The following is a 24,912-nucleotide window of genomic DNA, read 5'->3' as shown; positions in this document are numbered from 1 at the left end:
ACGATCGTTGGCTTGTCTCCTCTGCCCCATAAAATGCATCAGAAAAATGCCTGAGCTGCCCAGTCAAAGTGCTTAGAAGAAGGATCAAGTGCCTCCCTGCATTTACATTCAGCACAGTCAGATTTGCCACTCATGTATTGCACCTTGTATATTATTTATATCCTTATGAAATAGGAACAAATCCAGCCATCCCACACTTGCTCTTTCCCCAGAAGGACAGGCAGGATCCCCCCAAGACAGATAAGTGTCACGGCTTCACCGAGGTCCCATAAAAGAAAAATTGGTGGCTCGAATAGGTGAAGATGGAGCAAACAGCGGCTCCCCATTCTCTGCTCCAAAGGAAGGCTGGGCATGAGGATGCTGGTTAAAACTGGCCTCTTGCTGCGTACGTGGAAATCATTTCCAAGTAATAGAGCCTGCCTGGACTCAGGACACCTGGCTTGCTTTGTACATGTGCTGCAAACAAACAAGATTGCCCCCCCAAAATACTACATTTCATCATCAGTTTAACTTCATAACAAGAACCTCCACTGCAGTTGGTGATTTAGGTTTAAAAAAAAAAAAAGGGGTAATAACACAAGGGTATTAAAAAAGAGGAGTGAGGCTACATGGATGTACCTCTCCGCAGCTTGGCTCTGGACCAGCGCAGCCCTAGCATCTCACAGCTCCTGTTTTGCTTTTGCTTCTATGGGCTTTCCACGTGCACCGCTTGACTTCCCACATTGCCCTGCAGTCTCAGCAATAGATTTCCCTTCTTTGAGTGAAACTGTTTGGAAACAGCCTCAAAGCACACAAAGCAGATGAAGAGCTAACACACATTTAGGCCTTCAAGGGCTTCATTTCTGCAAGGTGACAGTTTGCTTTGGTCATACAGCAACTTCACGGCAGCAAAACGCTGCAGCCATGGTTTTGCCACAGTGCTGTAGGTGGCACCAGCTGGATTGGGTTAAAGGCAGCACTTCCAACATAGATAAGTCATTTCTAATAAACAGAAATTGGAAAAGCCTCCAGCATCAAAACAATATTAAAGATTGAATCCTTCTGGGAAAGACACGTGGTATTTGTCTGGCAAAATTGCTGCCAGCCATCCGACACTGTAATTGTAGAACATTAAGTTTTATCCCAAACGCCAAATGTAAGTGATTCTCCTGTGTGATGCAACACAGCTTCATTTCCTTCTGGAGGAACTCTAGATCATCTTCAGCAGCACCTGCTGAGCACAGGGTGACCTCAACCAGCGTCCAGGAAGACATTCAAATATTTATAATCTGACTGTGGCACTGCAGCACTGAGATGATGGGGTTCTATATGGAACGTGTAGCTTGAGACTGGGACCCAGTGCTGCACCCTAGCAGAGACAGGGGACTGTAGTCTTTCATTTCGATGTAGACAGTTCAGGCAACCCCAGCTCTGTGCAGGGAATTGTCCTGGATAGCTCTAGCTAGCTCAAAGGCTACAACTGCACCCGCTCCACACAAACACATGCTAATGACTCTCCTTGTACGGTTAAATTTTGTAAAAGACTAACTCGCTTGGGTTTTTAAGCCTTGTTTTCAAAGAAGGCTTGCAATCAGATTTACAAAAACGTTACAGCAATGTAAAATGTCTGCTAAGATTTATGAAAACACCCAAGCAGATTAAAGTGCCAAATGTATTTAAATGTTACCATGATCTATGCCAGCCTTGTGTCCAGGGGTTGGCAGGATCACCCAAGGGAACTTCAAATTTTCTGTGTCTCTGTTTCCATTCTCATTTCTTCCACCAATTATTACTTTTCCCTCTGGGACGTGTACATTAGATTCTCTTTTAAGTATTACCACCTACGATCCAGACCCAAGCTGTGTCTGTGGGTCCTGATATTTTAGGGAAGCATGCTCTCTTCTTTTGAAGACCCGTGCTGTATTCACCATGGGAATATTATTTTGTATGCCAATGACAACAAACGCTGGCTGGTGTTTTGTAACCTCAAAGCTCTCATGAACCATTTCAGAGAGCCTGGCTGCTCATCCGTTTACCACGCAGTTTGTTAAGTGGGCAGCCTGACAGTCACAGTAACACAGCTTCACTTTCTCATAACAGCTTTAGGACACCGTTTCTTAAATCAAGACAATGCCTTTGAAGTTAGTGAAAGGGGAAGGCAATGCTGGCTTTGTTACCACAATTAGAAATGCAAGTTAAAAGTATGCATGCTAATTGTCAAGACTGTTGCCATATAATTAGCATAGATAGTCTGTACCCAAATTAAGAAGAACTCCCTTGGAAGCTTATTATGTCCTAATATATACCCAGCACGTATATCCATATAGCTGCGGTCTGACCCATCCTTGCATTTCTTAGCAGCTGCAAGAAGCTGTGTGAAGATCAATGCTAATCTAGATTAACAACGTGTGTTCAGAAATCTGTCCCACGTATTAGACACTAGGCAATGCATGAAAGGACTCCAGGCTGATGTAACTGTCTCTCTATCAAGAAACCCTGTTAAGAGGGGAGATACCACACGCGTCCATGTCCACCCTGAACTTCTCGTGTCTCCGTTCGTACTCCTTTCACCCGCAACCTCCGATGCTTCCTTCAAAGCTTCAGGTATGTGGATACATCTCATGTTTTATCAATTGTCATCATGTCTTCTGTGCTGGTATCAGGCTAACACACAGCCCACCCTAAGGACAAGGGCTTAACCCGGCCCTGCTGCACTTTGCCTTTGTGGAAAGAGAGCGCAGGGGAAGGCGCAGTCTGTTCGGCCAAGCCTAACGATCCCTGAGCCCTTCTGCATCCTGCCTGTTGTCTGGGATTGCAGTAGATCAGCCTCAAGGGAAAGATAATACAAACGGTCAGCAGTACGGCTTGGATTTTATCAGGCATTATTTCAAGGGTATAATTGCAAATATGGCAGCTGAACATCCAGCATGTGACTTGGGACTGTGGGATTGGCAAAAGACAGACTGGTGCTATCCACTGCTGCTTCCCATTTTTACCTTCTCAGTTTCATGTGCCTGGGGTCACTGCAACCTTGAAACATCTGTGTTGTTTTTGTTTATATTTTTCTGTTACAGCTTTTCTTCCTACTTTTCAATAACGTTCATTAGAAATTGCTTGGGTTTTGCATAATAAAAATCTGTGCTTCACACAAGTAAACAGACTTTAATTTAAAGTCGTTAAACAAGCATTATAAAAGCTGTCCTATTAATTACATTTCTGCAACTGCGTGACAAGGTAAACCAAAGGTAGACTACGCAAAAAAAGAGCCCCAAAGACATAGTCACAGAGACCAGTTATAAGAGCATGAGGAGCACCCAGCTCTTGTGCCAGGGTACCTTGGTGCCAGCTACCAGACAGACCAGCGGGATGTACAGCACCCCATAATCCCACCTGACATAAATAAATGCAATACTCTGGAGATTAATTGCATTGTCCCTCTATCTGAATTTGGACCTGCTAATCCAAATGTGTTTTGAGTATCAGTTACACGAGTTACTGTTACATCAGTTACCAGCTTTTACAAACAGAAGCTACTTGTCTAAGATTCCCACGTATTCGGCAGTTTGGCTCTTTCCTAATTAAGCCCAAGACGTGGCTGCCAAGATACTGCAAACAGTATTAGAGGTAGCTGCAATAAGGAGCTACTGGAAAATGAGCCCTTATAAATAGTGGATAGTACCAAGGAGGAAGAGTCCTTTAGGGGACTGCTTCACATGCACTTGGGGACACCATAGGTCAAAGCAGAAAAGAACACAGAAATAACATCTCAGTTAGCTCCCAAATCCCTAGTCAGCTGTAATCAAAGATTTTTGACATCATGCTGTTGTTTTTGCATGTCCCTTAAGTCTGAAGTATTCTTTACAGACTCCCCAAAATATCAGGTGTTATCCCAAACATCATCATCTCTTCTGGTGCGCAGGGATTTTGCCATTTGACTTTTCACAGGTTTTTTCATACCCACATTTCACCTTTTAAAACCCAGGGTAACACACAGGCTCACGTAGTGTTTTTCACACTATGGGTCTCATTGCATTTAGTTAAGTACATAGTCCGGCTTCTTCAGGTAAATACTGCATTCCTGCATAAAATCCCAGACACACCAAATGCAGCATATTTAGTTTATCATGCAACTGTGTTCAATTCTTACAACCCTACACCTTGTTCTTTCATTCACAGTACCTCTTTGTATGTTGATATAGAGAAACAAGCCTTAGATTAATACTTTTAACATCTTTATATGTACAGCAAACACCTGCCAAAGACATTCTCCAGTCTCAGATAATACATTGTGGATAATCTTCCTATCTCTCTTTATACTTGTGTAATTCCACTGACTTTAAATAGATCTGCTCTTGTTTCACACAGGTAGAGAGGTGAAGCAAGCCAAGCGAAATAAGGCCAATTGAAAGCATGTCACTCGCTGAAGGATTAGGCCAATGAATTCTAGGTATTATCTGTTACAGCAGCTCATTACTATTCCAAAACAGACAAGCAGCATTCAATCCAAATGCTTTAGGAGAACTAGAAGTAGGAATAGAGGGAATTTATGTGAAGTGGATATAAATGAATACAGAAGAGCCTCCGGAACCCGCACTTTGTGAACAGGCACCCTCTACAATTCTCCTGAAAGCTGTTGGTTTTCCACCTCTTCACTAAGATTTAATGGCAGAAGCAGTATCAACAGCTCTCCCTGCCAAGTTTCATTGTTTTTAAACCATGTGCTAAAGTCCATTTCCTAACCCACTGTAAAGCTATTATATAAACAACAAAAATCAAACTATTATTAATCAAATTGTTTTTAAAATCCGGACACTTTCATCAGTCTGGGAACTGAGAGGCTGAATGGAGATGTGGCAAGGTCACCAGCCTGGTATTTAGAGGCCTTGGGTTCAATCTTCCTTTTCAGCCACAGACTTTCTGGGTCAATCACTTATTTTTTCCAAACTTTACTTCCTCAGCTGTTAAATGTTGCAAGACAACTGAGATCCTTAGACACCAGAGTAATCAGAGGAGTGGAAGGAGGGCTATTTATACTTTCAAATCATACAATTAGTCTTGGATTTTCATCCAATTTTGTATTATATTATTTGCCGCCTAATTTAACAGACACCTGTGACTGAATTAGGTTGCCCAGGTATCTCTATGTGTCACCATGGTTTGGCTGTACCAAATTGCTATAGAATTACTATAGAATAGAATTGCCGCATGTACGTATTAAAAAGGCAGTGCTTTAACATCTGGTAACGGGGACATGCTGCTCTGTAGAGATTTGCTCCTCTCCGGTTCCTAGGATGACTGAGAGGAACCCAACCTGCTTGGGCATAAGACAACAAAGGCCTGGGGTAAGGCTTAACGTGAAGCTGCACTTACAAGTCTTTATGACCCTATTTACTATAAATGAGAACACATAAAACTTCCTGCATTTCACTGTTAACAGGGAAGCCACCTAAGCACTTAGGCAGCTCACAGCCCAAAAAATAGTAAATCGGGGTAATTCCACCACAGTGTCACTATTCCCTATCATGGTTCCATGCCCTGAATAACAGAGGACAGGGGAGTGCAGGGACACATCCCTGTTGACAGCTGCTCATCCATTCAGAGCTGTCCCCCAAGAGCAGTCACACTCACACCCCCCAGATGTCTTACGTGTGCCACCCTCGAGGTCAGCAGCTCACCGCACTAACAGCATAGCTGCAGCATTGAGGAAGGGCAACGTTACTCTCTTACCTGAGTCGAACCCAGCAAACCCCAGATTTTCTCCACTTAAGGGCTCCAGTTCAGCATGTCCTTTCTGTTTGGAAAGTCATTTACGCTGCATAAGCATATGCTCTTCTGGAGCCCTCAAGAAATGAAAGAGCACACTGGCAAAAAAATGTGCAAATGTAAGTATCAGGTTCAGCTTGTCCCCAGTTTTTTACAGTTAGAAGTTGAAAGTCAGTCTGTGGTTAGCCTGGGGCTGTTCCAGAGCCTGTGATGTCCACTCAAGGGGGAAGCACAGTCGGAAACAGAGCCCTTCCCATACCTTCTGGTTCCCATCCTGTCAGATGCTGAGCACTCCCAACCCTTCCTGAAGCCAAGACAGCTCAGAAGGAGAAGTCAGCAGACTTTCGGTAATAGTTGAAAGGACACTGACCCCCCTCCAAAGTAACAAATTCTACACTGGAGTATACACCTTTATCAGTGTATTAAAACATATTACTCATGTAGCCGCACTCAATGCTAGGCTAAAATAAATTCAGTCATGCACAGTCCAGCTATATGACAAGCAGTAGCAACACCAAACACTAAGGCTGTACAATGATAAGAGCAAGATGATTTATTATATACTGAAGAAGAAAAAAAAGGAAAAAAAAGTCATTTGCATCAACCATTCCCTCACAGGGGTCAGTACAATATAAAGAAAATAAGGACAAATGTACAAAAACAACCTGACAAGAAGGCTCTAGATGAAACACGGTCAAAGCATTTGCAAATGATGTTGCTGCACAGATGCAGAAAGAAATTAAATCATGTAATTCTTCCCCTGCAAAACACAGGCTGAAAAACTGATTTTATTTTTAAAAACCCACAGTCCTGCCTTTACCTGCAGATACTTCAGATAAAAAGATACAATTGTAGTTATGATACATTTTTTTAAGGAGAGATTCCCAGAACTACTGTTTGACCACATTTATTGGAAAGTGGATTTTCACTTCCAACTTTATGCAGATGGCAAAGAAGCCAGCCCAGCTCAAAAAAATAGGAGCTTAGCCACTAACTTCAAAGAAATCAGATCCATACTTCTCCATTTTCTGTTAATCCTCTGGCAACCACGGCATTTATTTTTCCATAATCGGCAACAGGTATCCATCTCATCCAGAGCATCCTTGTATATATGGTTGTAAAATTAAAAAAAACCCCACACAACAAAGAACACACACACAAAAAAAAAACCAGAACAAAAACCACATACATGAGAAAACATCAGCAGTATGAAATTCCTGAAGGGTTTCAAGGCTTGCTCCTACTCAACTAAAGTCAACGTACTTCAAACTATTTTAGCTGGAGCAGGACCAAATCCTTACAGAACCAGATACACATTCCTCAAAAAGCAAAACCTTAAGAGTGTCGTAACCCAAACATAGGGGTAAACCACAAATTTTAGCAATGTATCTTGCCTGGCCCTAGCCAACATAATACATTCAGCTAGGGTATTTCATTTACTCCTGACTTGAGCAAGATTCCCATTGGTTACAGTGAGAGTATTACTTAAGTAACATAGCAAAAGGACATCATGCATTAGTAAGCTAAAATATGAATCCGTGCTTATGGCAATAGCTTTCCCTTCTAATGCCCTATAATGGGCATCTAGAAAAGGAAGACAGACAAGAAGCTTTACAGAAAAAAAATCTGCATTTTGTTACACTGATGACCATCCTAAGCAACTCCACAGAAGTTTTCAGGGTTCCTTTTGATGTATGTGAAAAAAGAAAAAGTCAAAAATAGACCAGTGTTAGGCAAGGTAACAACACATTTACTCATTAGTGCAGAATGCAAAATAACAGCTAATGCTTAATACAAACAAAATAGTATCACTTTCATACTCCTCACAAATACATGGATTCCACATAGTTTACTTCCTTGCCTTAAAAGAAATGCCTAAATGCAGTATGAACTTCATATGTCTCTAAAAATATCATCCCAAGTTATCAAAGGAACCACTGGACACTAAAAAAAAAAAAGAAATGGATATTTAAGAGCAAGTTGCAAGGAAATCCCCATTTTGTTTGGCATGAAAAGAAACAAGGAAGATTTACCGGTTGGATTTGGATATTTTTTGGTTTTGGGGTCGGTTTTACTGTTTGGGGTTTTTTTTCATCAAGGGAAAGAAAACAATACATACGTGGGAGGGAATACATTTTCACAAATACAATAAATATCTGTTCTGATCCAAAAGCAAAGTGCGACATAGAATTTTCTATTTAAACAAAAACAACCAACAGAATAATGCCTTAAATATTAACAAATCAATTAGTGGTCAGCACAGTAAAATAAATATGAACACATTGATTTATATTTTGTTTCTAGCAGCAAAGATCATTAACTCACTGGCCAATGTGACAGCTTCACAGAAGTCCTGTTCCTGGGGTCTGGTACTTTGTTTAACACGAGAAAAAGATTCAATGGGTCTGGAAAATGGTACTACAGCTGTACGGTATTCTCCTCAGCCCATCTATGTCAAACAGGGTTTGGCCAGGACATGTTTTCAATATGTTTTGAACACTGATTTGGAGAATAGCTTTCACAAAAAGAATAAGATCAGGTTCCACCCAGTTTCTCATGCTGACAAGTATGAGTTTGGATTGGCCTGAACCCTAATGATATTAATGAGGTGGGGTGTTTTCTCTTTGCAGTCAACAATTTTCTATGCTGAAGGGAGAGTGGGAAGATCACAAACCATTAAGCAATGCTGAAGAGGGAGAGGCAAGCTTTGGTCACTTGTAGGGAAGGACCACAACAGAGCACTGGGGCAAAGCAAGTTTCAGCTGCGTCTCCCAGCAAGAAATATCCTTCCTCCCATGTACGAAACCTGTCCTACTCTTGTCGCTTGAGTCCCACTGTTCGCTTTATACCTGCTATATAACCCACAGCTTTGAAATTATCAGGATTATGGCATTTACTTGCTGTACTCCCTTGGACAAAACAAAGCAGCTAGACCTCTCTGTTCAGGGCCACTCCTCAAAACCAGACTCAGATCTGTGCAGAAAGGAGCCCGCAGGAACAGCCTGCGCCTCCCTCGCACACCCTCCCAAACGCACTAGCACACTGGCGCGCTGTGGCACGTTTGCACCAGCTCTTACCAGGAGGTAACAGCACATGGAGCAAACTGAGTTTTGATACCTCCAGCAGTCACTGGAAATGCCAAATGAGGAGCAGATTGCTGCGCTGGGAGCAGGAGCAGAAACCAAAGCAAGGTGGTGAACAGTTGATTTTTGGGTCACTTGAAAGCAGACAAAAATGCCTTCTCGGCCCTAGCGATAAGCTAGACAACACCAGGACTTACAGCTCCTCCAGCTCATATTTTACCAAGTGCTGGTTTTCTGAAACTAATTGTGAGCTGTGGGAAATGCCACACTTTAATTTACAGCAAAGAGATGTTTGAGCATAATGCAGAGATCTGGTGAAACCCATTGTGGTGAGGCTCATCCAGCTCCCTCTGTCCCTGCACAGTGGCGTCAGACTAGCAAAACAAAAGACAAGAACACAAAGAGAAAACCAGAGCCCTTCTTTGACTGCAAAAGATGAGGGGAAAAGGCTGATGAGAGATTTTTTTGCGAGGGGAATGTTCTTCAAGGCCACACAGAGGGTGAGCCAGGGGCAGGAAAGCAGAGAAGAAACAGACTTACAGGCTGTCAAAACTGCTTAGTTAGTGCTTTGCAACCTGGGCACCTGTCCTCCTACCTTCTAACATGCTCCAGTATGCAAACCCTATTTAACTGGGCTTTGCCCAAAGGAGGGGAGGGAATCCTGTTCAAGAGGGTGTCCGTTGCTCTGCCTGTATCTGCAGGGTAAGGATCAGCATGGAATGATGTACAGGGTTGCTTTTGACTACTGTGCAAGAGCTCGCCTTACCTAGATTTAGGAAGGCTACGTTAAGGTTGTATGGCTACCTGATGCTCAGGTGGCTAAAGATAACAATAGTCGATTTCTGAGGAGCAGCCAGGTGCAACAAACCTTTCTGAGGTGGACTAGAAAGATGAATAAAAACCATCTGGATTTTTTGTTAGTTTACTCATGTTTTAAGGCAAGCAGAAAGTCCTTCCGGAATGCAAGAGGCAGGATAGGAATGGCAAAAAAAAGTGCGTGGGGAGCTACCTTCAACATTATGCACTGGGTAAAATTTATCCCTGGTAAAATGCTACTGAAACCAATGGAGCTGCATCATTCAACCTACTGCCTAAAGAGGAGCGAGAGACAAGTCACGATGCTTCCTTTACCCCCTCTCTGCACCTGCCACCGAAGTCAATGAAGCTGTACCAGCGTACAGCTGTAGCAGCACAGTGGTGAATAAGGTCCAACTTGCCACTAGAGCCAATGTTTTAGGAACTCTGTGAACTGGATTCCAACCACAGCTCCTCACATCTATCCAAATCAGCAGAAAAATAAATGTCAGCCCTACTTCTGCTCTTTATCCTCTTTCTACTTTTGCTAAGGAAAATCAAAACAGACACAGACCTTTGGGTTTGTCTATGCTTACAAAGTTGCTTAACAAGTTTCATGAATACTTCTGTGTGGCCAAAAAGCTGTTACTCAAACAATCATCACCTCTGACATTTGCATCTTACCTAACTTTAGATTTTTGATGGTCCCTAAAACAGTGAAGGAATGGAATTAAAATCCATTCTGAGATCAGAAAAGAAAGAGGGGAAAAAATTCATCCAATATTGGTAGCTCTAGTCCAAAAGAGCATTTCACCTCTCCTCTGTAACACCCACTGGGCTTCGTCCAGGGAATGACATGGAAGTGGGACACACTGATACCTGCTCCTCAAGGTCCAGGCAGCCCTGCTCTCCCAGAGCAATAGAGCTGCAGGCCAGAGACGAACACTTGCTCTCTTCTACATCAGTATGCAAAGAAATTACAGCTGACAGCACCTTCCAACCTATTCTCAACCCTACTCAGTCTAAAGCAGAATCAGAGCAGAGCACATCTCATCTGAGCAGGTTTGCTTTCCAATTTAGTTCATTAAGCCACTGAGACCCCCAGAGACTCTCTTCAGGAAGATGAGGTACACCCATGCTGCATTAAGGTGCCCAGCCTTACAACAACACTGAGAATCTTTTTTTGTCGTTAACTGGTAGAAGAGAGTATTTCTGAATGGGGCTAATCAGCTGATATCCAATGTCAGACATTCAGAATGAAATCTGCATCACAGAAGAAGCAGTAAGAGACATGACCCTCCAAGAAGGAGGCGTATGCACAGCCTTTCTACAACAATGTGGAAAGAACTTACTCTGGGCTGTAATGGGGGCCACAAGCAGCAATTTGTGGAAAAGTACACCACCTACTTCGCACATTCACAAGCCCCATTCCTGCCCCTCCTTTACAATCTGCCCAGAGATTCAGTCTGCTGCAGGGAGGCATTCTGGAGCACTGCTCTGTAGTGTGCAAAGAGAGGAGCAGGCTTTCCACATGGTCCACCTGTGTGGTAGAACCACAGAAGTTCCCAGCACTTCTTGGGCTTTGCATATTCATGCAGAAGGCTGGGGAGAAGACAAAGTCCTCCCCGCCACTCAATACAATGAAGAGCCTTAGATAATTAGCAAACAAACATCAAAAACACTTCATGTCCTGCACAGCGTCATCCTGCCAACTATGATAGAAAAAAAATCTAACCATACCATTAAGTTTGCAGGTGTTACATGTATAGCTCGAGAGCATACTCCTATCAAATGGAGCACAAAGCAGGGCATGTGGCAAACAGCAGGCAAGAGACAAGCTGCTCTATTTGCAAACTACTATCAAGGGTGGCGCGTCATTGTACATAGCCTAGGTTCTCCATCTCATTCCTATACCGCTGTTCGGACACCTTGCTTTTATGCTGTTTGCTTTCTAAATGCTGTCTGAACTCCATCTCCTCGCTGGCCCCGGCATTGCACATGGAGCAGTAGAACTGGCCACTGGGGGTGACGCACATGGCCAGATCCCGAGGAATCCTCTGGCGTGAGCGGGGATTGAAGTAGGGACCTGAGGAGACAACAGACAAGTCTGTTTCATCTGTAAGAACAAAAAGCTTGAGGCAGCTCAGTGACAACTTCTAAGTCAAACAAATGTTTAAAAAGAAGCCAAAGATTAGTTTCTTTAACCGATTAGAGACTCAACTTTATTTTCCCACATGACTTGTCCACTGAGATACAGATTTAATGGGGTGTAGCACATAGAGGAGTGGTACTTGCTTGTATTTTCTAAAGCAGTAGAGTGGGTTTAATGCCTCAGTCTTATTAAGAATCAATAGGGCTTTGAAAATTAGGAGTCTAATCATTTCAATAAGTCTTTTTTTTTTTCCCTTAACCCTCCAATTCCAGAATTAGAACAGTCTTTTGACTAGAATAAGCTGCCTCAGTTTAAAATTATCACAAAATGACATTTAATAGAAGGTTAAAAGATTTATCTTTTCCATGTGACAGTGGTTAGAATGGCACAATTAAACCAAGCTTTACCAGGAAACAGGGTTTCAGCTAACATGTGCTCATAACACAACTCAAAATGAGAAATGGATGCTGGACTGGACACTATAAAACACACTTTAAATCATAGTAAAGAGGCAGAGTTTGTAACCAACACCTGAGGAAGGACTCTACTTTAGGAACAGATGGTCTTAGAGGGAGGCTAACATGCTCTCTCATTCTGGTCATGGGAGTGCAAGTACAGTTTGATGTGCTACAGTAGGAGTCAAAGCACCTGGCCACTTGCCAAGAAAATAAAGCAGGAAAATTGTCACCACTTACAGCAGCCTTAGAGACAGGCAGATGGTAAATTAAGTTACAAACTGAGGAACCAAACTAACAAGCAGGCTGACAAAACAAAGCAACTTTAGCAGCTGGGGAAAAAAAATGCAGACATGAAGGATTAGCAGAGCTAGGACCAGCTCCTTTCACAACCTGTCTCTGCTAAAACAGACCTCAGAAACAGAAGAAAAACAAGTCTGTTTATCATTCATTATTATTCCAACTCTACAGCAGATGCAAGCTCCCAGTTACCTGTGTTGTTTTGAACCGTATACATATTTCTTCTGTTCTGCATCATCTTATATTCATTCCCTTCTTTCCTTGCCCTCCGTTTGCCTAGTTCTGATGCATCCCTGAAGATTAAACAAATATGAACAGCTGCAATTCAGAGTTCTCTGAGAAAAAAAGCCAGAGACACTGCCACATGCTTTCAGCCTGAGCGTAAAGTTGAACAATACCTACGAGAATGAGTTATTCTGTGCTTCTGCAAGACGCAGCCGTTTGGCATGATTCTTTCCTTGGTAGTGAGCCTGTGCCACAGCTGGAGAACTAAATGAGGCATCACAAAGCTTGCAGTAATCATTCTCTGTGGCCAAGATCACTCGACCACCTGGTTTACTGGATCCCATCTAGCAGCAAAGGGAGAGACAGCATGTGAAACACAAGAAGGTTACACTGTTGAAATATTTTAATTGTAAGGACCGAAACCAGTATCATCTTCATCAGGCTGCAAGAGAGATGGAATTAGAGCATATGGATTAGGACTCATTCAAGTGCTCCCCAAACTGTTCTTACATGAACTTAATTTTCCCTGCCTCAGCCTCCAGGAGAATCTGCAAATTCCTCAAGATCTAGGCAAATCCCTGGCCTCAGAGGGAGAGGAAAGCAATCCGATCAAACGCCTTGAACCTTTGCAATAGCTACAAAGGCTTGTTTACTTCATAACAATGATTTAACTCCTCTACTCCAGACTGCTGAGAGCTGATGAACAGTGACTTTCATGCTGAGGGAGACCGACTGAAAGGTAAAGGTGCTTCTCTCTCCTATTTACTCTGTACCTGATCTCTCCACAGTACTCCATCTCTACACAGCTCCCTGATCACACTAAAGAGATAAAAAAAAAAACCCCAACAATAGCAGAGCTGCCAAACCTCTGATCCTCACCCTTCACGTAGGAGGACACCTGGATCAAGACTTCAGAGGAAGGACCCAGCCTCGCATGAGTAGCTCCTGCCACATGAAGGATACTTTGTCTGTCTAGTAAGACCACACACTGATCGGGGTAGCAACCACGTTTCCTCAGCAGGTATCATCCAGAGAAAAGTGCTTTGTAAACAGTGCAGCAGCAGCGATTCATACAGCCATGTCACTGTGGCACTTGCCAAGTCCAGTTTCTTTCACATCTGCTTCGATACTGTTCAAGCTTACAGACACACGCACATAATTCTGACTTCTACGTTACAACATGAATCCTCACATGGCCCCGGAGCGGTCTTTTTATTCTCTCCATTAGAAAATGCATCAAACAACCCTAGCAGGTGCAGCACACGCATCCCACTACCTAGGACTGGACCCCATGCCCTCTCGATTCAGCTCCGAGCCGCAAAGGGATTTTACACGGGACTGAGTCTCCCTCTGGCGGCTCTGACAGCATGTATAACCATCTGCCACTCACGGCAAACAGTCTGTGCTTCTCTACAGACAACAGAGGCGTACGCTTTTGGAAGCGACAGGCACAGCTTCAATCCCTGCAGCCACATGCAAGAGCCGGGTTAGCTGTTAATTCCCGTGACAATCAGAAGCGATGAAGAAGAAAGCAAAAATCATCTCTTTTGCCTCTAACGTGCCTGAGAGAGAATTAATCTGGATCACTGAGGGAACCATCCATTCACCCTATGCGCAGGAATGAGTACTGCAAAAGGCGCGACAAAAGAGGAATTAGGTAACAGCCCTGGGCAATGGGTGTAGGAGCACCTAAGCACTTTTTCCACTTAGGCTTCCCTCACACAATGGAGGCATGATTGTGCAGAGCGGATGCCACACCCTTGCATCCAAATCCAGCTCCAACAATGCTGTTTAATGCCTGCCCTTAAACAACTATAATCAGCAGCACATCGGACTTACCTAGGGATCAAAGTATTTGCCATGCAGAAATAGAACATTTCAAGTCCAATATTCTGCTGCAAGGGCAGATCAATATCTGCATCTTCAAAGGAAAGCAAACAGCTCACAACAGGCCATTTCCACCATCCTGTGCCATCACAAGGAAAATTCTCTTCCAACTCCCGCAGTAATTCTCAAAGTGTGAGACCTAGTTATCCTTACTGGGGGTTAGGTGACAAGTAAGCAGCATGATCTCAGTCACCTTCCCATGCCTTACCTGAGCTGGAAGGGAGACAACCTGAGGTGGGGCAGGCTCAACCGAATTACTCATTCTGGCGGGTGCCGGACAGCTATTGGCAGCATAGTAATTTCGGAGTTTCTTACTGTGGTTTTTACCCTGGAAAGAGAACCCAAATTAATTGCTGTCCTAATAATAGTATCTTACACTGAAAGAAAAAGGTCCAGAGACTGAAATGAGAAAGTGGCCATGAAGATGGCACCTCAGGTAAAGGAGCCATCACTCAGAAAACAACAACTCTGGACTTGAGAGATGCTGGCATCCCCCTTTTTCTCTAAAGAGCTCATCACCTAGCATAACTGGGCCTCATTTTCAACTGATTTTCTCCAATCAGTAAGGTTACAATTAGTTCTTCAATCTGTTTCCATTTCACTCAAAACTAGTATTTTGTATTTTCAACATGAAATGTTAACTGCTTTGCATAGCTTTTTGATAAGCCTGAACACACACACACACGCTTCTTTTCATGAGGTTGCAAGCATGAGTTAAAACATAAGATTGAATCTAAAAAACCCTGCTTCATATTTTATTTTCTCTTGGAAAACATATACTACAGTGTTTTGAAAACCTGATAGAGCTACATAAGAGTATGTATATGCATTGTGTAAGTACGCATATATAGTAAGGAATATGCATAAATGCAAGTTATGTACTATAAATGCACTTCTGTCCCCTCATGGCAGAAATACTGCAGAAATCAGATGCTGAAGTGTAACGCTAATTCAACCTCACCCTTCACTGGCACGATACTGCTTTTTCAGGGCCAACAGCAGATCAGAGATCTGGGTCTGGTGTTCTGAAGATACGGACAACCATTCTTTTGGATTTGCTGGTGGCAAAAGTTACTACCTGCACAGCTCACACAAATACAGCACTAGTAAGAGAGGGTACTAGTAAAACGGGGTAACATAAGACTATGACATATTCAATCTCTCAGCAAAGAATCATATGCAAATAGACCCTAACCTATTTCAGACAAGTCAACCAGACCAGCTTGAACAAAATTAATTTGGTCTTAGCTGGCTCAGCTGATGCTGTCCAAAGCAGATGAGAAAGTTTGCGTAAATGGCCCCACCAGAAGATCAGTCATGTGCATAACCACGGGGAGGAGGCAGTGATGAGCACATGGCAGCAGCTCCCTTTCCTAACTGCACTGCTGGATCCAACAGAAAACATCTGTCCAGACCTTACAAAATCACATCTGTGGAATCAGAAGTTCTATTTTATTGGAGGAGTGTACAGGTGGAGAACAGATCACACAAAGGAAAACGATGAGTGTCTCCCTTTTCACTCATGCCATCTTGGTACTACCTCTCTGTCTTTATGGACAAAGTTTTCACAATGTGCTACAGTGATGACACCTTAAATGAAAGCACTGCAGCATGTCTGGACAAACAGCAAATTCAAGCAGGGTAAAGATGTGTCTACAGAGCAGTTCTAACCACAGCTTCCAGTCCATTAGATGGTGTAGGTAGCTTCAGATGAGCTAACTCAAATGCTGCTGTTGGTGTTCACCCACCTCAATGAAGCACTCAAAACCCCCTTGAAAAGCTAAGGTAGTCCTCGTGCATTAGCCCACACTTAGCTCTGTGCTACCACACCAACGCTACTGGCAGTGCACGTGCTGGCACAGGTACGTCTACACAAGCTGCGGATGCAGCAGCCCTGAACGCCATGCTTCCTGCTACCCTCCTTACCTGGTAATGAGCCTGGGCTTGTTGTGCTGAATTCAAAGTGACATTGCAAAGCTTACAGCACAGAGGCTTACATAGCTCTTCCAACATAGGGTCCTGCTCCACCACCTTTGCAAGCTCTTCTTCTTGTGCGTGATGAAAGGAAGGCCCCAGTCCGAGAGATTTTGGTGGGGAGAGTGGTGAGCTGGCTCTTGGCCTTGTAGCCACTGACATAGGAAGAGATGAAGGCTTCTCAGGATGAGGAAGAAGTCCTGTTTGCTGTAGAAGAATCATTGGCCAGGAAGATTGTGGGCATGCTACTCCTGAAGGATGAGGGGTCTTCGTCAGATCTAGACCAGAGAGACACATATGCTGAAATAAGCAGCACCTACAGGAACATCAATAATCCAGGGGACAACTTCTGTAACTTCATTGCCTCTACTTTACGCCTTTTCACAATGCCAAAGCAGGAAAAAGCCAGTTTATAACACTTTACCCCACGGGAACAGCACCATCACGGACAACCAGGGCCAGATTAATAGATATAACAAGCGGATTGAAGTCTGAAATTAGTTGTTAGTACCCCATGGCACCCTCCTGGGCAGGTGAAGATTCCTACCACCCATAGTACCTGATCGACAGCACACACCCCTCTGCTCCATGACCGCGAGAAGATGCGACATACTACATGCACAGCAGATACAGCTGTGTCAGTGGGAATGGGAGGGATACAACCATTAGCTGCATCCTCTTTTGGCAGCCTAAGGACAAGGTCACACTCCAAGACCTAAACAAATATTACAATGTATTACTGCCACTGATGACTTAAAAAGAACCCGAATATTTTAAAGCAGATTTGTTTTATATAGGTATGTATAAAATACACACACATACACATCCCTCAAATACTCACAAAGACCTTCCTGAGGAAAGATATTCTACAGTTAACTTTTCTCAAGTAAGTTAACAAAAGTAGAAGAGTGGGAATCAACTTGACCACACCTTGTTGTATGCAGTCAGCTCCTAAGGGCTCTTTTCCATAGTCTTGTTGAATGACCTTGAGCTATTTCTTGTGTTTCCTACACTAACTACAACCAATGCAACATTTAAAGCTATATCTTCTTTTGCAAAAATGGAGAGCTTATCCCATATTAACCTTTATTCACTTATTTCTCAGTTAATTCAAGTTTATAGAACTAACCCTGCATTTCCAACACGGGGTTCTGAGAGGCTTATTTAATTAAAAGTTTATAAATCGCATCTAAAGCCCGGATGAACATTCCTAGAATAATGAAGAGCAGTGATATTATGAATCAAGGCACAGCTACTTTTGTTAATGTCTTATTAGCTTCTTATCATAACAAATCCTGTTCACGGCTACACTGGGATTGAGAGAAGCGTTATCTTGGCCTTTGCAGATCACTTCCAGCTAGGGCTGCATTGGTAGCAATCATATTTACACTATGGGCTTTGTTCATTTGTTTAAGCAAATAGTGAGCCACATATACATTTTAAAATAACACTTCTGGAAAATTAGTGAAAGGTAAATTAAATGCCACCTCACAACTTTGTTCCTGAGTGGCTTTTGAAAATAGAATTTGACTTCAAAGGCATTTAGGGACCTGGAAAAGCAGATAGCATTTATCTGGGATAACTTCTGGATTTTCAATCTGCTAAAACTAGCAGGAGATAAATACCTTGCTACATTCAAGCTCTGGAAAATCCCAGTTGATGCCTGCATTTTTAGGTACTGTATTACCTTTGAAAATCCGTCTCCAGAGAGGTCTATGTTCTATTAGAAAAAATAAAAAATAATTAAACAAAAAAAAGAAAAAAAAAGAAAATCAGTGGGACTAAAGTGCTCAAGTGACACAAGCCTTTCTGAAATGTTTACCTCTAAAAACAGATTTCCAAATAACACAAGATTGGAGGCAATTTAGTTATTACTAGTAACTAAAGGTAAGGAAAAAAAGAAATGGAGAAAAAAAAAAAAAGAAAGAAAAAGAGCACTCATTGCCCTGGGGACAGGCTTTTAAGACAGGAATAGAGCCAGCAGGAGTTTTTATGTTTTTAAATAGCCCACCACCATCAAGGCTCTGAGAAATTCCAGGATAGCTATACCTAACACAATGTGACCATAAAAACAAAATCAAAACCACTGCCATGAAAACTAACTTCCACCACACAGAAGGAAGACAGGATGCAGGAATGGCATGGTGCAAGTCATCCGTCAGCAGTGTAAACGCTGTAGTGTTACCCAACTTCTCTCCAACATTCAGCATACGCTTTCCTGGTTAAGTAGAGCTATGAGAAAAGATTCTGCTATCTTTAGTTTCCTCAACTAGAACTCTGTAGACAGTTTAATTGATTTCAGTGGGGACAAGTTCATATTTGTGACGGTTAAATGTATTATAACGCAGGCCTATCAAGGCAGTTTAGATCAACTATGCAAGCAGATAAACATGCCATCCAATTTCAGAGTATTATTTCATCACCATAATGGGCCTCTTACCTTAAAATGGGAGTAAACTATAGCTAAATACTTCAGAGAGCAATAGAAAGATCTACAGTAAATGGCAGTCAGGATTCATCTGTTTAATTTTGCATGAGTGTTTGTTGCATTAAGTCTTCCATAAGCAACTGTCATGGAGGAGAATTGTCATATACAAGATGGGATACACTACTTACAGGATCTGCATCCATGTGGGAAAAAGTATAACATAATATTCTTTATTTGTAATATATCTTTAATTATGAGGTTATTTACTGATTCTTAAAGTAAACAGTAGTCTGAAGATAAAATTAAGACTGCGTAGGCAATTTTAAAATTCAAACTTCTTGGCCTGGCATATGCAACTCTAATTTTCTTCTAATAGTCATCTTTCATTATGGAAATTGCTCAAATTATGTTGATTTCTTTCCTACAGATATTATTTGAAAGAAAAAAAAAGAATCACTCAAGTTCAGCTGTTTTACATGTCCCTTTAACCCTCCACTGCTGATCACTACAGATACCCTGTCCAGGAGACGGTAAAGGGACATCTTTGACTCCTCCTTTCCCTTCACATGAGAAGCTGCAAAATCTTTACACTAGAAAACAGCAAAGGAATGAGGAACCTGTGTCATACAGTACTCGCGTGCATAACAGTATATCTTGAGGCAGGGTAGGGACCTGCAGTGCTCCAGGGTGAGCCGAGGAGACATTCTGCCTCAAGACAGCGTCTCTCAGATCTCAGCCATGCCTCCTCTACACGCCGTATGGGCTACGATATACTTCCACTCTGTGCCAGTTGTCCTCAGGTGGATACAAGGCAGACAGGCACGCAGCCCTCCTCACTACTTTTAGGCTGGAGCATCCCAAGGGCAGCACTGAAGGAGAAGATCCAGCCGCCAGTGCCCCGAGTACCGCAGCCTGGTAGTACCCAGGCACTGCTGGTGGCACAGGTAACAGAGAGCAACCTCCCCAGCTGTCAACAGTACAGTGCTGGGACAGGAACTGGTATGGCCTTAAATCTGAGTACCATTTGGTGGGGAAGGCATGCACTAAATATGACCTTCCTTGGCCATGAGTGTAAACCACAATGAGATATCTTCATGCCTTACGTTCCCACCAGACCTAGTTTTTAAATGCAGTTGAGGCAACTAAGAACAATGATTGAAATCTACACAAACGATGAACAAGTTGTGGGTTTGTTTGGTTGGGTTTTTTCCAAGACAGGAGGCATTTCTTCTCAAGTCCACTTGTATCTCAAAGCATCAACATTATTTAACCTACCTTTGCCAGAAAGTTTATCTTTGGCCATAGACCAGGCCTACAGAACTTCACCCTGAAAGGCAGGGTCACTTAGTAATGCTGCAGGATTTAAGACAGCGCACTAAAACAAACACGCATCATACACAATTCCACCTTAAGATGCAGGGCCCACTAACCCTCTGTTGATGAGGATACATATTTAGTAACTCAGAGGCAGAAGGTATTTATCACCTCTTACATCAATGGGGTATCAGAAACCACGGTGACATCCTAGCAGACATTTCTGCAAAGTTGCATGCCTTGCAGTTTTAGAGTCCAAGAAAAAACAAAACAAAACAAAAAAGCCTTCATATCTACTACCTTGGAAAAACTGCAACCTGAGCAAGAATTCGAGGCACCAACACACAATTTTGGAAACGCAGAAATAAAAACCAGCGTAAGGGAGAGGCAGACACCGACATCTGCATCACCAAAGTCGCTAAAACCCCCGAACGCGGCAGAAACATTGCGAGCCCCCCATAATATCGCACCGACAGGCAAAGCCAGCCCCCAACCCTGCTAAAAACCCGGTACCCCCACCCACCGCGGCCAGGGCCGTGTCCCCACCGCTCGCACCCCCAGCCCCACGCCAGCACCCCTGCGTGCCGCTCACCCACCCTCCACCTACCGCGCCCGGCGGGGGCTGCGAGCGGCGGCAGCGAGCGGCGGCCCCGGCCCCCTACGGCACCCCTCGCCGCTTTCCCCGCTTAACTTCAACCGCTCCCGGAGGCCGCAGGAGGGCCGGGGCCGGCGGGCACGGCCGGGACCAGCTGCAGGAAGTGACCGCAGCGCGGCGGGGCGGGGACTGCGCCGGCGGCGGCGCATGGGCTGCGCGGCCGGGCCCGCAGAGCACGGCAGCCCGGGGCGTTAAGGGCCTCGGTAGCCGGTGACCGACGTTGCCCGGTGGGTTTGTTCCTCCGTGTTTCGGGTTAAGAGGTGATTCCGTCTGGAAGAGAGCTCCCCACTCGCGTTACAGTCCTGCAGCACTTGCACCGGATCTCACAGAAGTGTGTGCTCGTTGAAAGATGCTTTTTTGGCATTGTGGGCTAAAATGATTGAAAAGTTGCTCCAAATATTTAACTGCTTGGTTAAATCCTAAGTCACAGTTTTGCACAGGGTTACTTAATCTTGGTTTTGCTCTGGCACCTTCTGTTTTTAACAGCAGAAATTGCAATTAACCTAGATTTGCATATATAAACATCTCTAGCTTATTCATACTATTTGTAGCCAAAGTGAGTTAATTTCCCCACAACCCACTCAGTGCGGCAACACAGGCCTCACCCTTATGGTTGGGCCACCCTGTTTCAAAGCATACAGAGTTTCTATTGATTTTCAGCCATTTTGTTGGAACAGGAAAGTGCTGAGAAGTCACTACAAGCTGAAACCACCACCAAGATTTAAGGTAGTGATCAGCCAACCCACCTGGGAATCTATCAGTTTGCCCTGCTAATTTTTGTAAGATCTTAAAAAAATTCCCATTTACCAGATCACTCCAGGTCTGAATCACAAACCATGATGATTTGCAGTAGAAGCAGCAAATGGGCGGTTTACAGCCGGGTGTGTTCATGAGAACCACTGCTGCTGTGTGTTCGCTGGGGTACATTTTGCCATCACCCTGCGAGGCTGGTGCTCTGATCGCCAGAGTCACCTGCAGCAGCTCAGCCTGGCCACGGCTGCGAATCGGGTCCCGTGCCAGGCCCTGGGGCTTGCGGCCACGTTTCAAGGAGGAGAATTCACCGATGCCCTCACCATGTTCACACCTGGCTCCAAAACTTGCTTATGCCATCTCTCCTGTTGAGAGGATAAATCCCTTGAAAAACAGAGTGATTAACAAAGATGCCTGGCTGATTAATCACCTGGGTTATCCCTGTCTCCTCCTTCCTGTCATCACCGCAGTACAACAATCCTCACTTGTGTCTTGTTGGCTCCCACTAAGCTAAACCAGCCCTGCATGCTCACTTCAGACCCTGAAAACACAAGACACCAGGGAGCATTCATTTAAATTAATTAACATTTAAAATCTCTCTGCTTTCTGACTTGTAAGGGTAGTCACTTGGTAGGCTACTGTCTCTTAACAAAATATTAGGTTCGCATACAGTGACTTGATCCCAGTAGCAGACCAAATTTTAAGGAAAACTTTTGGTTTTACCAGTGATCCAACAGCAAAAAAGGACAAAAATGCACTGGACTTGGTCAAGCGTGTTGTTCTGTGTGTGGTGTGTAGCGTAACTGTGGGCACAGAGGAGCGTTAATGAGTTTATGACAATAAGCAGGCAGAGGCACTGTCTGTGGGCCCACACTGCAGCGCCAGCCTGTCCCGCCCGGCTTGCTCGGGGTAGGACGAGCCCGTTATTCTTCTGAAAACTCGTTTCCAGCCAGGTCACCTCCAGGGCCCCGGTGCTGTAATCATGCGGTACCGGCAGCTCCAGCCAGCGGGAACGTGGACGTCCCAGTGCCGGCACAGGCACCGCGGGCCGCGGCCTCGCCGCCGCGCTAGGTGGCAGCAGGACACCGAAGCGGGGCTCTGAGGGAGCGGCCCCGGGCTGACCGGAAGGCGCAGCCGGGCGGAGCCGAGCTGCTTCCCTCAGCGCCTCAACATGCTGGGCCGGGGCTACCACCTCACGGCGCTGTAACGTCACGCCACGCCTCTCCCTGCTGACCGTCGCCGCCTTCCCCCTCCCGCCGCGGCTCCACTTCCGGCGGGCGCTGCCATCCCCATCCGGGGTCAGGGTTCCGCGCCCTTCCTGTTATTGCCCGTGCGGGAGGCGGCTCTGTGGGAGGGGTGTGGGTTGTTGGCGTTGCTTCCGTCAGCGCTCGCGGCGGGGGATGGTAGCCTGCTGAGGGAGTGTAGCGGTGGCTGTGGGGCGGCTCAGCTCAGGGGTTTGTGACTGCTGCGGGGCGCTACCTGGCCCGGCCCAGCCCAGCCCTGCCCGTCGGGGCGGCGGCTGCGGGCCGGCTCGGAGGTGGGGAGGCCGCGCCTGTGAGGTAAGTGAGGCGGAGGTCGGTGCTGGGGCCGCCTGGCTCTCCCGTGGCCCGGCAGCGCTCTCTGGGGCGTCCCGCGGCCCTGGTCGGGGGCTTCCTGGCACTCTGGCCGGGCGGTGGCGGAGGGGAGCGCCGCTTTCTGTAGGCTGTGGGGTGTCTGGTTCGACTTCGGCAGCCGGAGGGGGAAGCACGACCCTTGGGTGGCTGGCGGGGAGGGCGGTCGGAACACGGCTGTGTCCTCCCGGAGGAGCGCTGTGGTGGGGCTTCCCTGGGCTGGGAAAGCTCTAAGGCGTTCCTCTGCCAGATCCTGATTTGTGGGTCTCTCCTCGTAGGGCCGTGATCTGGCAGAGGAAAAGCCGTGGTGGTTTGTTGCTTCCCCCCCCAAATAGAGCTATTTTCTATAAATATGTTTCAGTAGCTTTTGTGAGGAAGCGTGTGTAGGCTCAAGTTGGGCAAGTTAATGGCACTGGGAGCAGAGCCTCTTCCGACTGGGTGTGTGTATGAATCGGTGGCATGCCATCGCCTGTTTCCAGCTGCAGTTGACTTACAGTAGCAGTGTCACATTTATGCAACCTGTAAGAGCTTCTGATTTCATACTCTCCAGAGATCTGTCTTTATTAATGTTAAATATGAAACCGCTATTTCTTATCAGTACTTGTATTTTTTCCAGTAGACTGAATGTTAACAAAACTTTGACCAAACTAATACAAGCTCCGTGTTTGTTTTCTTTTGGGGGCTTTTGTTGCTGTTTTCAATATTCCTGAAGTTATTATGGTTTAAGGTATCAGACTTGTTATTTTTGTTGCTCTTATTGGTATATTGCTGTAAATTTTTTCCTCTGTAACTTTTTTCTTGTTGACTTTAAAAATGTGACTGAACAGAAGTTGCTTTATAAACAGTATGTATTCAGAACAAACACAAGGAAAGTATATGTTTAAAAGTAGACAGCATGGAGTATAAAGCTTTGCTTGAGTTAATTCTGCAGTTATGAGCATTCTGTAGCAAACTTGTAAAGAAGTAGTAAACTGGATTCAAATCTGGATTTTGTGGTACTTAGTAGAAGAAATCTGGACTCTGTTCTGTTAGTTACTTGTCCCCTCACATCCCAGCTTTGAGCTATAGTAGACTTTTTCAAATTCATCACATTGGGTAAAGTTAGAAGCTTTCCCATCATGAGCTGGACCGTTCTTTAATTTTTCCCACCTCACAATTAATTTATAGAAATGTTCTTATACTTGTTGCTTCCATGCTGTGATTCTATAATGCAGCGTAATAATCAAAGTCCACCTCTTGTTGTGTGTAAACATCATTAGTTCCTAGGAATATTCTAGTACTCAGGATGATGGGATTTAATGGTTTGTCTGCTGTGGGGTTCTGACTAGCTAAGCTGTTCTGAAAAAAAGCCCCATGTGAACTTAGTTTCACAATAAATAACTTTCTTCTCAAACAATAACATTGGCAAGCTTTTCCAGAGTGGTTAGTTATTTGGAAGCGTATTTTAGCTAATCAGCTATTTGGAATCATATTTTAGTCATTATGGAGACAAACCACACATCAACCAAGTTCATAATGTTTACAGAGGAATTTATGAAACCA

General features: G+C 44.4%; 2 protein-coding genes across 4 annotated transcripts in view; one reads left to right on the top strand and one right to left on the bottom strand.

Moving 5' to 3' along the window:
* Nucleotides 1–6,277: 6,277 nt before the first annotated feature.
* On the bottom strand, nt 6,278–21,134 carry ZMAT3 (zinc finger matrin-type 3). 2 transcript variants are annotated; one of them, XM_075761522.1, is made up of 6 exons: nt 20,963–21,134; nt 16,566–16,891; nt 14,848–14,967; nt 12,930–13,096; nt 12,720–12,820; nt 6,278–11,706 (listed from the first exon to the last, which is right to left on the bottom strand). In XM_075761522.1, the coding sequence occupies exons 2-6, from the start codon at nt 16,833–16,835 to the stop codon at nt 11,495–11,497; spliced, it is 870 nt and encodes a 289-aa protein (XP_075617637.1). In that variant the 5' UTR covers nt 16,836–16,891; nt 20,963–21,134; the 3' UTR covers nt 6,278–11,494. The 2 variants fall into 2 exon arrangements, with proteins under 2 accessions (XP_075617637.1, XP_010308314.2); XM_010310012.2 differs by lacking the exon at nt 20,963–21,134 and having other exon boundaries at nt 10,045–11,706; nt 16,566–20,847.
* A 1,897-nt stretch (nt 21,135–23,031) lies between these two features.
* The window catches only part of PIK3CA (phosphatidylinositol-4,5-bisphosphate 3-kinase catalytic subunit alpha), a 45,280-nt gene continuing 43,399 nt past the window's right edge, over nt 23,032–24,912 (top strand). For both annotated transcript variants that reach the window (XR_012836813.1, XM_075761512.1), the window contains exon 1: nt 23,032–23,319. The gene's annotated coding sequence lies outside the window, so the exon portion shown is untranslated. The remainder of the gene's footprint in view (nt 23,320–24,912) is intronic.

Source organism: Balearica regulorum, chromosome 9, assembly GCF_011004875.1.
Source record: "Balearica regulorum gibbericeps isolate bBalReg1 chromosome 9, bBalReg1.pri, whole genome shotgun sequence".
NCBI classification, from domain to species: Eukaryota; Metazoa; Chordata; class Aves; order Gruiformes; family Gruidae; genus Balearica; species Balearica regulorum.
This window is presented reverse-complemented; position numbering and strand designations above follow the sequence as displayed.

Bases quoted from the DNA above. Each gene is read 5' to 3' on its own strand.
- ZMAT3 (XM_010310012.2), bottom strand. From the start codon at position 16,910: ATGTGTCTCTCTGGTCTAGATCTGACGAAGACCCCTCATCCTTCAGGA. The intron at 13,097-14,847 runs GTAAGGCATGGG...CTTTGCTGCTAG, and splicing joins TTGTCTCCCTTCCAGCTCAG to ATGGGATCCAGTAAACCAGG. The intron at 12,821-12,929 runs GTAGGTATTGTT...TTTAATCTTCAG, and splicing joins GCACAGAATAACTCATTCTC to GGATGCATCAGAACTAGGCA.